The sequence below is a fragment of the Fusarium sambucinum genome, chromosome I (genome assembly GCF_050947815.1).
Source record: "Fusarium sambucinum isolate potato_lamoka chromosome I, whole genome shotgun sequence".
NCBI classification, from domain to species: domain Eukaryota; kingdom Fungi; phylum Ascomycota; class Sordariomycetes; order Hypocreales; family Nectriaceae; genus Fusarium; species Fusarium sambucinum.
The window spans coordinates 1237663-1251768 of NC_139294.1; the positions used below are offsets into that span (position 1 = coordinate 1237663).

The 14106-nt window shown below is 48.0% G+C and overlaps 4 protein-coding genes across 4 annotated transcripts; 3 read left to right on the forward strand and 1 right to left on the reverse strand.

Moving 5' to 3' along the window:
- Positions 1-2833: 2833 nt before the first annotated feature.
- On the reverse strand, positions 2834-4876 carry FSST1_003145 (DNA-directed RNA polymerase I subunit RPA34.5-domain-containing protein; the record flags this gene model as incomplete). Its single annotated transcript, XM_083229198.1, has 2 exons — positions 2834-3600; positions 3649-4876. 2 exons carry the CDS (start codon positions 4874-4876, stop codon positions 2834-2836), a joined length of 1995 nt encoding a protein of 664 aa, XP_083086575.1.
- Positions 4877-5442: 566 nt separating this feature from the next.
- FSST1_003146 (polynucleotide 5'-hydroxyl-kinase) lies at positions 5443-7834 on the forward strand (the record flags this gene model as incomplete). Its single annotated transcript, XM_083229199.1, has 5 exons — positions 5443-5479; positions 5558-5810; positions 5864-6005; positions 6057-6344; positions 6392-7834. The coding sequence occupies 5 exons, from the start codon at positions 5443-5445 to the stop codon at positions 7832-7834; spliced, it is 2163 nt and encodes a 720-aa protein (XP_083086576.1).
- A 2661-nt stretch (positions 7835-10495) lies between these two features.
- Positions 10496-10900, forward strand: FSST1_003147 (uncharacterized protein; the record flags this gene model as incomplete). The annotated part of the gene is made up of 1 exon (XM_083229200.1): positions 10496-10900. One exon carries the CDS (start codon positions 10496-10498, stop codon positions 10898-10900), a length of 405 nt encoding a protein of 134 aa, XP_083086577.1.
- A 174-nt stretch (positions 10901-11074) lies between these two features.
- FSST1_003148 (transcription factor domain-containing protein) lies at positions 11075-13420 on the forward strand (the record flags this gene model as incomplete). Its single annotated transcript, XM_083229201.1, has 6 exons — positions 11075-11149; positions 11243-11488; positions 11542-11638; positions 11688-12095; positions 12149-12239; positions 12298-13420. The coding sequence occupies 6 exons, from the start codon at positions 11075-11077 to the stop codon at positions 13418-13420; spliced, it is 2040 nt and encodes a 679-aa protein (XP_083086578.1).
- Positions 13421-14106: the final 686 nt, after the last annotated feature.

Genomic DNA, 14106 nt, shown 5'->3' on the forward strand with positions numbered 1-14106 from the left:
TGTACTTGCTAGAGAATGGGTCCAGACCTGAACCTATTGTATGATTAACTGCAATTGCCGTTACATGCCTATCACCCTACTTACATGCAAGAGTCCAACATGGTATGCAAGCACACGCTTACAAGAGGCTAATGCCCAATGACAGATACCTTCAGGCTCAATCTTACTGGATGAGCGTTGATGACTGCTCTCTTAGCTCCAGATTCATGCCCTCGTGAGCTACGACTCCAAGGCACATCATGGATCAGGTATCATGATACCAATAAAAGCCTGGTTTTGGTAGCCAACGCAGAGGCGGTCAATGTTACGGCATCCGAGCGAGCCGCCATGATACTGACTAACACTCTTGGCCTCAAGGATGCCGGCAGCCTTGTTCACAGCGCTGTATAGAGCATGATGGTCGACTATCTGTCCCATGGACAATACAAAGGAACATTAAACGAAAATTTCGGTCTTGGGGCTTCAGCGTCGATCTCGTCGGTCAACGAATTCCCACATCGGGTGCTACAATCTTTACAGAACCCGCAACGGTCCCTCTTAGCTCAGGACCGTCGGACTTTACTATTCTTCTTTCGGGTTTTCAACTCGGCCGATTTTTTGTTTGAAGTTTTTTTTTTTTAATATTTTTTAATCACTCATTCGGTTTCAAAGATTTAGTTAAATGTTCGGGCCTCGGCCTATTAAAGAGGAACATTAAAAAAATTCCACAGGGTTCATGTCGGCCGCAGATCCACTATCGGTTGTTTTCGGCCGGTGCTGCGATTCGGAATCTATCAGAACACCGCATGGGACGATGCAATGAAAGTCTGTATCGCTGGTCGCGTGTTAGTTGCAGTGAGATCCCCGTTGTCCGGATATTCCCAGTTTCCCGTGTGCGGTTCATTTGAAGCTCGGCTTTTGGTTCAACTTTAACCCAAACCACATGCTTTCTCCTTAAACTTTTTAGGGATCTTTTTAGGGATCTCGTCTGTTCGCCCCGTGCCGAACACGTGGGGGTATCTGCTGCGTGACATTTGGCTTGCTTCCGTCGCCGTCATTATCAGCAGTTAGAATCGTATCATGGACGACGTTTTGTACAACTACTACAACACAGGAACGTAACAATAGGGGTTTCGTATAGGCAGATCAGAAAGTGAAACGTCTACGTTTGTGGTAACAAGTCGATCGTTTTCAGCTTAGAACCAGCTCTTGTCAAACATATTGACCAAGTACAGAGTACGTTATCTCAGAGTAACTCGAGATGTCTTAGACGTTGGACCAATATCTCCAACTACTCTATCCAAATGACCTCTGACTTGCTAGCTCCACCGCCCCCAGCAACAGTAAACCGCCTTATTCAGTTATGATCAACAATTTTTTCCATCTTTACCGCATAAACTGAGCTCAGCATAGACCCCTACCCAGCTTCATGCTCATGTGAGGCTGGCGGTGAGAGCTAACCTAACCCAAGCTACTAACTACATACTTGTTGACGTGAGTGATGGTGCAGATCTGTAGCTACGACTTAGACGCATGAGCAAGCACTTTCCAAGCGTTGTGTTTTGTAGATATTGTTCAAAATAATGCTCTCAAGGGCCACGTTTCAACGTGGGATCTATTTCTGTATCTCAAGGGGGCTTTTCGAAACAAAATCTTTGTTACAGATTTTATCCTTACTACGGTTAACAACAGTTCTTAATTTAAGTCTATCTTTAGATAGTACCCGACTTGAATTATAGAATCGCAGACGTCATCGTGCTATACGGATACCGCCTTGCGAGACTGAGACCAGGGGGCGTGTTTCTCCAAAAAGGTTGGATGAAGCTAATGAACCCTACATACCTGACTAGCTAGACGTAGCTGTAGAGCTTGTTCGTTGGAGCTCTCTTTTTTTCGGGCGATTGAGTTTTTTGGAGACGTGGGAGAGGAATTTGATGGCGTTGGGGCTTTCGCGGGGGAGTTGTTGTTTTGAAGCCACGAGGTGGAATGGGAATGTATGTTGGCTTAGTAGATCGGTCGATCAGGAACTATAGAGCTACAATTGGCATTTTGGAAAAGATGGCAAAGTCGTGCAAAAAGGATTACAACATGTGATATGTGATGTTGTGTAGCCAAAGCCAAAGTGGTGATAGCCTCATGGACGAGTATGTGCTACAGGGTAAGCAACTTAGAGGGCGGTTTTTTACTTGATCGTGATCAACGCATTAGAATAGATAGACATCGTCTGGTAGTAGAGGTGTACATCCATTTAACCCATAGTGTCATATCATTCATTATCTGTATACAGCGCCTGGTGGTGGATGATGTATCATGCCACGGATTACAATGTCACAAGTTGGGTGATGGACACTTTAAGTGTTTTGTACTCTCACATTGCCTATATATGGATGATATCTACTTTAGGGTTTCCATCCTGAAGCTCTGGTAAGCTCAGATCGTTGGAGTCAACCTCAAGGAGATTATCCACCAAAATTCCTATCCCATATTTCTTCCTATAACCTCCTCAACTACACCCCTTTTTTCCTCCTTTCCCTTTACGACCGAAATGCACCACCAACGCCATGCCGCTAAATTACAGAGACTGTTGCCTCGTCGCGGTATCGAAAAGCTATGTCAGAAGAAAAAAAGATATTGCCGATTGCTAGTTCAACCCAACCGCATGAGATGACCGCTGAACAACGATGATATGACAGCCATGTGCCAGCAGCGTACGTTCCGATGTATGGCTAACAATGCTATGCGCCATTCGTCATTGCGACACATCGTTGGACCAAGCGATTCACATCTTGGGAGTACCCTTGCCCTTGTACTTAGGCTTGCGCCTTTCCTTTCGAGGAGTCTTCACCTGGGAACGCTATTCCGAGGAAGAGCCAGGGACGGGGGGTGGGACACGGGTTTCCTTCTTGCTTGATGCGGTTTTCTTGCTATCCTTTGGCTTTTTGGATCGCTTCTCCTTGGCCCGGATGAGTGAGCTTGGGGCCTGTGATGCAGGGGCAGGCGCAGGAGAGGATCTGGGAGGTGACGAGTGAGGAATAGAAGGAATGGGAACAGCGCTCTCCTTGACCTTCTTTTGTTTGGAAGCTGGGGTTCCTGCGGTAGGGAATGTGGGAGGCAGAACAGGAGTCTGCTTCTTGGCTACGGAAGCGGGCTCGGAGCCCAAGTCAGGGCTGCCGACTCGGTCTGTTTTCTGCTTCTTGGATTTCTTGGCTGCCGATCTGGCCTCGGCCTGGAGTTGCTCAGTGGCGGCGGCAGCGTCGTCCTCAGAAGCTGCGAGCTTTCGCTTGTTCTTGCGGGTATCGGGGGTTGGCTCCTCTATGGTCTGGGAGCTAGGCCGCTCAGGAAGAGTCATCTTCTTTTGCTTCTTCTCAGACGTCTCCTTGGATTTGCGCTTCTTCTCCTTCTTTTCCGCTTTGGTTGATGAAGCGGGAGCCTCTGCCATCTCTACATCCTCTCCATCACTAATGGTACCCATGGGCTCGTTGACACCGATAGGCTGGTAGCGGGCCTTTAATCCGGCAGGCTGAGCACGAGGGGCTGGCTTAGGGGTAGGGCCGACAGATCTGTTGGCGCCAAGTGGCGTAATCTTCTTGATCTGCATCATTTGATCAATCTGCTTAGGGGCTATTGTACGTTAATATTTGAATATCTGCGACGACTCGGTACACTTACCAGATTGATATTGAGAAGTATCAGAAGAAGGGATCATGATCTGGATGTTACTCTTGGGAGCAATACTCTCAAAAGAGAAACCGTAATCATCACCACCATGCGAGAACAGCTTGTTGCTGGCACTTGACTGGTTCATGGGGATTTCAAGGTTTTGAATAACAGAAATTGGGACGTCAGAAGGAACTGTGAAGTACCAGAACTGCTTGCCCTCGAGGTTGGCCTTGTTGCAGACCTCGGCAACATCCTTGCCGTTTGTGCCATCGTCTCCCTTGCGGAGAACAAAGTCGGGAGTAATGAAGTTGGGAATGGCAACCTGTCCTTCGCGATCCTCAATGTGCATAGATTCGTCAACCATCTCGTCGTCGGAATCCTCCTCGCTGGAAGAGCTGTCGGATACCGTGGCTGCGGATTTCGCAGCAGGCTTCGCAGTAGGCTTCGTGACAGGCTTCGTGACAGGCTTGGTGGTAGGCTTGGTGGTAGGCTTGACAGGTTGCTCCTTTTCACTTTCGCTTTCGCTGTCACTGCTTTCGCTGGAGCTGTCAGATGTAGTAGCAGCAGTGCCATTTACAGCAGGCTTGGACTTGGATTTAGCTTCGTCCTCGCTCTCGCTCTCGCTAGAAGATGACTCGGAATCGTCCTTCTTCTCGGCGGAAGTCTTGGCAGCTGGTGCCTTCTTCTTGTCTTCCTCATCGCTTTCGCTGTCGCTATCCGACTCGGAAGAGCTCGAGCTGCTGTCGGCATCCTTGGCAGGAGTGGTACCGTTGGCCTTCGTGTTGGCCTTTTCGTCGTCAGAATCGGATTCGCTGCTTGAATCACTGGAAGATTCAGGCTTTGGAGCAGACTTCTTGGAAGAGGCCTTGTTGTTGGAAGCTTTGCGCTCGTCGTCGCTGTCGGCGATTTCCTCATCCTTGCTGCGACGGCGGGCAGACTGGGGAGTGGACTTCACAGGAGTAGGCTTTGCAGGAGTAGACTTTGTACCGGCGGTAAGCCTCTCCAGGAAGCTACCGGGAGCCTCATCGCTGCTGCTGTCGCTATCGCTATCGCTTCCCGAGCCTTCGTCGTCGTCATTGTTGGCAAAAATCTTGTTTGGATCGCTCGACTCTTTCTTGACAAGTGTAGGGCGGCCAGCAAGGCGACGGTTGGTCTGCGAATCGGCTGATAAACCCTTCTTTGTGTTCTCAATGTGCTTGCTGAGGGAATGCACCTTGAAAGGTTCCTTGGGCGCCATCTCGGGCAGATTTTTCGATAAGGATTATTGGTGGTGAGGGTGCAATTGGCGAGGAAGTTGTTCAGAGTAAAGTTCAGGTTGCTAGAAAATGAAATTTTGGAGGCGCCGCTGCGCTAGTGGGGCAGATATCTACAGCAACGCGCCCGCTTCGTGTAAAAATCTGGTGGCAGGTATGGAGTGCGCGAATGATGTAGGATGAACAAAGGCAAGATATTATTTTGGTTGTACATTATCAAAATCAAGAAAAGGTACTAAAGACCTTATTTGAGTTTAGAATTTGTGATTTTATCTTATTTAACAGCCGTTATAGCATCTCAAAAGTCACTGACCATGTAGCCTGGGTACCAGTCAAAATGTTTCCTTATCGATAAGAAAATGTATCCATTCACTCTCACCTACCCGCGACAATCATCTCATGGCTCTATCAACTTGTATACTAAGCTTGGAGGATAAACAATGCAGTGCTAGTTCACTGATTGAACCTGGTGTTTATCTAATTTCTCAAACATTTGCATCTTCTTTGTTGCCCGTTCTGACCAAGACCGGTGCCGGCGAATATATTGGACATGTCGTCTAACAAGAAACGAAGAATTGATGAAAAGCGTAAGTTTTTAGTTCCAGCGATGACTCTTTTTCTGCAATCCCAAAAGCTTGATGTGACTTAGGGCTAACATCACAAAGCTGCAATGAGCGCTCTCAGTGCTCTTCAGGCTCGACTAAGAGAAGGTGCAGCATCTCCCGCATCAACGATGGAAACTGGTTCAGAGTCCGATGAGAAGTCGGCGACCACCAGTGTCAACCGCTTTGACGCTCTTCGGAAGAATAGTAGTCAAAAAACTACTCCAAAATCTCCTAAGAAGAGTGCGGTAAATCAATATCTGCAACGCGGGGCAGAATCACCAGCCAGTCGTTCAAGAGGCGTTGCAATAGCAAGGTATGCATGTGCATGTCATATTTGGAACCGGGAATTGCTCACCAGTATTCTAGTGGGAGTATAGATACTCCCAATCCTGAGTTGGCCGGAGCTTCTCAGACGCTGGTTCGAGAATACACATCATTTCGCCTCTCAGAGCAAAACCATCGAATCAAGACAGGAGGTGTCATGGAATTAAAACTATCAAACAGTGCGGTAAATTTTGTTACGACTCGATCTTCTAACAATCATGGCTAACTTGCTTAGCGGTTACTGGTTCTTGGGAGTTTTGGGATTCGGGTCATCCAAGGTGAAGTGAGGTTGGCTGGTGCTACTCTCTACCCCTCGGAAACGATTGAATGGGCTCATGCTCCCCACTGCCATGCAGTTCCTGTGATACGTACTACGGAAAAGACAAAATTGGAACTTCACCCTGATAGTAATGCTCGTGGCATACGCCAGTTGGGTCGGCTGTCACCCCTATTCAGAAAAATATGGAATGAGCCACCCGAGACAAATTCTTCCAAGGCAACAAAAGACTCTACCTTTGAGATTGTAAGTTTCTATGTCTTGAGTGGGACGATGTGCTCATACTTGCTTAGATTTATACCCCTAAAGATGCCCCTAAGAAATGCATCATTCAGGAATTGGCCTCACCAGCTGCGTGGAACAAGAAATTATCTTCACTTGTAGTAACGAGCCGAAAGAAAACTTCACTGTCAACACTGATATGTGGGCCTAAATCGGCTGGGAAGTCTACTTTCTCACGGCTGTTCATGAATGGCCTATTGACAGATCGATCCCAGAAGCAGGGCGCTCGTAGTGTTGTGGTACTCGACCTCGATCCAGGCCAACCAGAATACGCACCACCGGGGACTTTATCACTCGTTTGTGTAACAAAACCCAACCTCGGCACACCATTCACACATCCTAGTCTCAAAAACTCTGCTTTTACGGTTGTCCGCAGTCACTCAATGGCCTCGGTCACTCCAGCTCCAAACCCGGACCTCTATCGGGCTTGTGCGGCAGACCTGTTTGATACCTACTCGGAGCACTACGCTGGAGTCCCTCTCATTGTCAACACCCCCGGATGGATTCAAGGAACTGGATTGGGTTTACTCTCCAGTTTGATAGAGAAAATCAAGCCCCAGGAGGTTGTGTATATGTCAGAAGCAGGCCCGTCCGAGACAGTCGATGCTTTGCGTACAGCAACAAAACTCGAGTTTACAGAACTTCCATCTCAGTCATCTGAGTTTACACCAAGAACTGCAGCTCATCTCAGAGCGATGCAGATCATGTCTTACTTTCACTCGCAAAATGCGGCGCCAAAGACTCCAAACCTGTCCGATACACCGCCGAGATTAAAGTGGAACGCCTCGCCGCTCTCCTTGAGACCGCCTTTGCTTGTGAAATATTCTTCGTCGAAACGAGGCATATTGGGACTCTTGTCCTATGACTACCAGTGCCCCCCAGAATTACTGGCTGACACAGTGAATGGGCAGGTACTGGCTGCAGTCGAGATAGAGGACCCAAGAGCATTCTCCAATTTTCCACAGGAGGGAGTATCGCCGCCGGCAATATCAAGGAGTCCAGAAAACATCCCATTCATTCCCAACTACGATGATGCAGCCTTGAATCCCCGCTATTCCCGGACTATTGGGATGGTGCTTTTACGCGGTATCGACACGAAATCAGAGACACTCCAGCTTGTCACCCCAATCCCACTTGAAGAATTCAGGAGTATCAAGTCGCAAGGAAGGAGTATTGTGCTTCTTCACGGTAAGTTTGATACCCCGAATTGGGCTTACACGGAGGAGCTGTATGAGAAAGCAGGGATTGACGAGGGAAACGACATGATGCTTGAAGTTACCGATGAAGACACGGATGATGATCAGTCAGAAGCTGAGCCAGAGGGGGCCGATGGAGTCAGTGACCTAACCCAAGTCCCTTGGGTTGAGATCTTGAACGGAAGTCAAAGGCGGCCCGTTGGTTCACGAGTTTGGCGGGTCCGAAGAGATCTAGGGCGTAGCAACACGGGGGACTAGTGCTGTGCATAGATCGTCGATGGGATGCCACCGAAATGCTTCCACTAGTTAGCGGCCGTTTGACAGATGGAAAAGAGGTGGAGTGGGGACACGGCCCGGCATTTGGTAATGACCATGTGGCTTCCTCGGCATTGGAGGAACAATGACGACTTGGCTGATCTGACACTCCATAGAGTAAAGTTGGGGAACATGAAAATTGCCATTGGCTCTCGAGAAACATTGGATTGTCAGTTCATGACATGTTAAAAGTGAAGTAAAGGTGTGAGAAAAAGAAGTGCAAGTTGATGGCAAGACTGTCAATACAATACGTCCAACCTCGTAACAAGTGTGACTGCCACAAGAACTGAAACGTCAATTTTCAACCCCAGTTGTTGAGCTAATGTAACCTGAAGGGGATTTTAGCTCGGTTTGAGATCAATATTTGACCTGTCATCTTTTCTTGCTGTCACCCACTGCTCACCCAGCAGCTTGGTCCAAACCCATGTGGTGTTGATCGTGGTAGAGAGAATAGAGGAATGTGGCTAATGCATGTGGTGTAAAACGGTTACACAGCGGATGCGGGCCATGGCCAAAATCAGGCCATGATGAATTCTAGACCAAGTGCGTAGTCTGTTTATATAGACACGGATATTGATGCTATTCGGGACAAGACCAATGATTATCTGGCTTGCACCAGCTGAACAACTTCGCCTACCATTGCCGACATCGTCTTTACTATTCTGGTTAAGTTTGTACTCACTCAGCTAGGTTCGTAGCCGCCAAATGGTACGTTGGTAGGAATAATTAGACGTATACTGAAGGATTGGACATGCATCAGCTTGCATAGCTTCACCTTTATACCCCCGCTTATGACCTGACCCGATAAATATCGGAAATCGTGATGTCTTTCGAACGAATGAACTGGGAGTTGAGGAATTTGTGAAGAGATCGAGGGTACGATATGTGAGAATATGGTGGATTTAATAAAAGTATTAAACTTTGAATGCTCGCTCTTACTTTCCAATTCTTCTGGACTGTTTGATCCCCTTTGAGGGAAAGAGCGACCTGATCATCAACTAAGACATGCACCTGCCTCTTGGGTCCCCCAATTGTACCTGTCACGAAATGAAACCTACTAGAGCAAGACTGAGAGGCCTCGACTTGTCTCTCAACCATTTTACACCTCGCATTTGACCCATTGCTATCGCCTTGCCCATTCACACAAAAGCCCAACAAACATACAAAGAACGATGGAAGTCTCCACCACAGCGCCTCCAGATTCCGAGCTGCTTACCGGTTTGCGAAACCGGCCTTCTGCATGCGTCTCAGGAATTTGCCAAATCCAATGGGCATCTCCGTAGGCCCTTGTTTTGGCTTTGGCAGGAAGCATCTAGGCTTGCACAACGATGCGGAACGCCCTTAATCTTTCACTGGATACAGGTACGACTTCTCGAGACGATAGCGCTTACTAGGGCTGCAGCAGCCCAGCGAACTACGCCTGGGTTATGAGTCCGGGCCCTAATCCCCGTCCCTACAGTAGGGTTTGACCTCTGACGCACAATCTTGGATCTTCGGGGCAGCGGTTGGAGTCGCCGGGTACCAACGACAATCCGCTCGCGGATCCGCCTCGTGTGCCATGACCTCGCTTTACATATGTCGTTCGATTTTGCGACATGCCATGCAAGCTAGGGGCACAGCGGCGGCTGTCTCTGATGCAAGTTGAACCGTCCGGAGGGTTCAGACGAAGCAGGGAAACTTGTGGCAAAGGCTTTGTCAGTCGATTTTAGAGGTTGAGAAAGTGTATAATCACCTCACCGCCTGGCGTCCTCTCATGCGCCACGTGCGATAGTGCGACTCTAGATCAGCTCGCTTGCAACGGCGCGTCGTTGCTTGACATTAGCGCGAACTTTGAGCGATACCCCTGTTGCATAGACTTTTCACAACCATGACGTTCAAACATCGAGAATCAAACATGCAAAACGAACAATATGGGCCTGATAGTGGAGAAGACCGTTGGGACCATTCTTCCAAAGTAGGATGCCGACTGATGCTCATATTGAGAGGATGGATGAATCTTCGGACAGTGATGGTTTCTCTACCAAGGCTTTCTTGGCGCAAGCCTTGTAAGGCTTCCGATGTATGTACGGGTTGATACGAACTTTCTCAAGCCTACTCTTACGCGTCCTCGAACGAGCCTCTCTCTGTTTGGCTTACGAGGAATTGGTGTCTAGACTCTAGAGACGGTAGGACTTCCCGCCTGTTCAAAGCTACAACGACACATACGCACGCACAATGCACGGGCAACAACGTCGAAACAGATGATCTTGGGGCCCAAATGCCCAAATGAGCAAGGATCCAGAACATTCAGACCCTGTAACGACAGTCAGTTTGTCATGACCGGATCGACTTGAAAGAAAATCAGGCGCTGTGGTTGGCGGCTGGAATGCCCTGGCCGGCCGGCGCCGGGTTGTGTGGCGGGGACAACGTTAACAGAGCCAAGAGAGGGGCCGGGTACGGGGATCGATGAAGTCGGCATGAGAGACAATGGTGGATCTGTGCAACAAACGACATTACCAAGAAATCAATGGGAACGCAATGGCTGGTGGGGATGAAGCAAGAACCATCGATGACTGCTTTAGTCCTCGACGCCAAATCCTCTCATACCGGCGAGAGGACGACAGCATGACTGGTGATCTCGACATTGGAAAGGACAGAGCCGAATTTATCATCACCGGCAGGTACTCGGCTTTTTTCCAAACTGTCCACAGCTATTGGAATGGGCCAAGAACATCCTTCACGGTAGTCTCACTTGATCGTCTCGCTTATCTCCGCTGGTCTCTTTCCGGACCCATTAACCGCCAGCGACTCCTCGGCACAAAATTACCAATGGAACCCCCAAGCGATGCCTCTCCTTCTCTTCCTTCCGTGTGCCACCCACCACCCAATAGATCTGCAGGCGGGCAAATGCATCTTAGCAACAACGGTCGACTAGGACTTTCCCCACTTGTCCAAGGACATGATTGTCCAGTCTTTCATTACCAGTATTTGGCAAGTTCCAGCTGTTTTGCTGCTTGTTGTGGTAACTAAATGATCAGTCCACTCGTCTCGGTTCCTTTGCGAAGCAAGTACTTCTGCATTTGTTTTAAAAAAAAACGTTAGGGCCTCTGTCCTTGCTTTCATGAATCGGATCTGGCCCCAGTTGGCAAATACAACTAATGTATACCACCCAGTTCTAGTTGGTCGGCTCTATCACCTGGCGTCATGGGAGAAGGGGCTCAACGAAAGGAAGCAAGCTATCGATCCGCGTGCACCGAATGTGCTCGTCGCAAGCAAAAAGTAATCAATCCCTGCCAAGCTACCTATAGCTGCTACGCGAACATTTGCGGTATTTGGTCTTTCTAATGGCACTGTATACTAACCATTGCGTAGTGCAACCGTGAGTGGCCTTGTAACGGATGTCAGAAACGTAAAGTGGCCGATAAATGCCGCTTCAAAGACACCAACCAGCCTGTGACTGAGAAAGTTGCTGTGGAAAGGCAGCGAAAGAATCGAGTCAACATCAAAAGTAGCCCCGAATCTCTCGATTCCGAGGTTGAGGATACAGGTAGTGACGGGATTCATGCCTTGGGCTACACGCCTTCCCATCTTCTTTTTAATCTTGCATCAAGACACGAGGTTTGTGCACCCAGACTATTTGCCAGCATCTAACTAACAAGTTTTATTCAAAGACTATGAAATCAACATCACAGGAGTTTGTGAAAGACCCCACTGGCTTTGTGCAGCTAGAACGGGCTCTGCAAGCTATCCCTTCGAAACCGTACACCGGTATGCAGCGCTATAAACGATTTCTGACCCTAGCTGACTAGGATCCCAGACATACTTATCCAGAACTTTCTCAACAATGTCAACTACCACTACTATATTGTCTATCCGCCATTGTTTCTAGAACAATATCAGCAATGGTGGACTTTGCGAGCCGAGAATCGACCACTGAGCGTTCAATGGACTTGCCTTCTTCTCACGGTTTGTGCATGTGCATCGCAGTACACCGATGTTGAACTGCAGGCAAAACTCGAAGGCGACCTTGGCCATCCGATCCAGCAAATTGCCGAACAATATCATAGAGCTGCTCAAGAGCTGGCAAGCGCTATCCCACTGGGCCACAGCCATCTCATCAATATCCAACAATTACTGCATTCTTGTTACTGGTTCAAGTCTGAAGCACGTTTTGTTGAGTGCTGGCATGTGCTGAATGCTGCTATTCGAGAAGCCCAAGAACTTTGTACGTTTACGCTGTCACATTCTGCTAACCACCACTTGCTGACACTCTAATAGCTATCCACAAGGAAGCAAAGGCCGGCCCTCTATCTGAACTGGATCTGGAAATTCGACGAAGAATATGGTGCATCCTTGACACTTGGGACTGGTGAGTAGCGCTTCATATTGTCTTTTTCCACCAAAAATACTAAGTTCCGGATGCGAAGGCAAATATCTACACTCTTGGGCAGACCCCTAATAATTGACCGAAACGACTGCGACATTAGTCCCCCAAACCTCAGCTTAGAGGGCTATCAACACCCACCCTTGACACATATGAAGATGCAGTCCAGCTTGATTCAACATATTTCTGGAAGATTTGGGCATACTAAGAACGTTGTGACCCACGCAGATGTTCTGGAATACCAAAGGATCGTCGAAGCTTGGATCAACACCTTCCCTCCCCCTCTGAGTGTTTATGACCCAGATAGATCATTAGATGCATCATGCCCGTGGATCATTTTGCACAGGCATAGGATTCGTACTGTTGCATTCACAATGCTTGTCCAACCTATTCGAGGCTTTCTGACAAGGCCATTTGCTATTCGATCTCTGGAAGCTGAGCTGCAGATACGCAGTGATGGTATAGACTACTGTCTGGAGCTCATGGTATCTTTGCGTGGATTCTTCGATCTCGTATACCCAAGGGATGCCAAATACCATTTTGTTCTGTTCTGCATCTTCGATATCTCAACCGTGCTGTGTTCAGCAATTCTTCATGATGAACAGTACACGCTACCTCGGCGCGACGATGTCTACAGAGCTATAGATGAAGCACATGCTTTGTTGCAAAGTATGAGAACAGTAGCAAAATCGGCCAAGGCATATGGAATTTTGACACGAATCGTTCAGCGACTTCCCAGGACAACGCCAACATATGAAACAACGGCGAAGAGGCCCAAGGTATTAGCACACCAAGTTTCGGAAGTTAATGCACCACCACAGATAACTCCTCCAGTCGGCATGCCAAATCAGCATAATTCACCTCCTGCGGCGAATTTCTCACCTTCGCCAATAAATTTACCTACCCCTGGAGTACCGTCCCCGGTGTACTCCTTAGCCAACGGACCCCCCATGGCTGGCGGCTTTGCACCTCCTGCAGTATATACTGGCCCTCCGCAATGCGGCGACTGGCAGCCGCAGTTGTACATGCAGGACCCGACGACTTTTGCGCCCACCCAGTTTACTTCTCAGGGCGCCATATTTGCGAATATCTCGGACGAGGAGCTTGGCGAGCTGGCAAATGTTTGGAACTATCAGTCCCTCGATTTCAGCTTCATAAACTCTTAGATGTTGCGGTTAGAATGACGAAAATTTGGGCTGCGTATTGCAGGCTGCTCATCAATGATGACGAAGGATGTAATATGACTTGGGAATGTCACTTCTCCAGGTATAGCCACGGGCAACGGCTATTGACTGCTGTACGAAATTATGACTGGCACCGCTCTGACCTTATGCAAAGCAATGTGAGGCCAGACATCAATCCATCTCGGCAAGTATATGGCGAGAAATCAACATTTATGAAGACTTACACGGGAAATGGAGACCAAACTTCACGAGATAAGAATGGACAAAAAGTATTTACGATGTTATGAGACAAACGAGTGTTGGTATAGATTGATAGAAGCATCTAGAACTTGTGAATATTATTACTTGAACAAAATTTGACAACTCCACGAAGTCGTCCGCTATATACCATGATCATGATCTACCTGTTTTCGTTGGGTCCATAGACAAAAAGAATATCCAGCCAGTTCTTCCTTTGATAGTAGTCCCCAATATCTATAACCCAAGTGAAATGTGTCTAACCAAGTAAATCTATAATGCCCAAAAGAAAAGTCATCATACTTTGGAGTCCAAAACCATCAAATAATAAAATTGAGAGAGAAGAAAACAATTGAGAGAAACGAATTAAAATAAGAACGGGTGAGAAAAGGAAGAAGAAAACGTAAGTCACGAAAAGAAAAGAAGAAAGA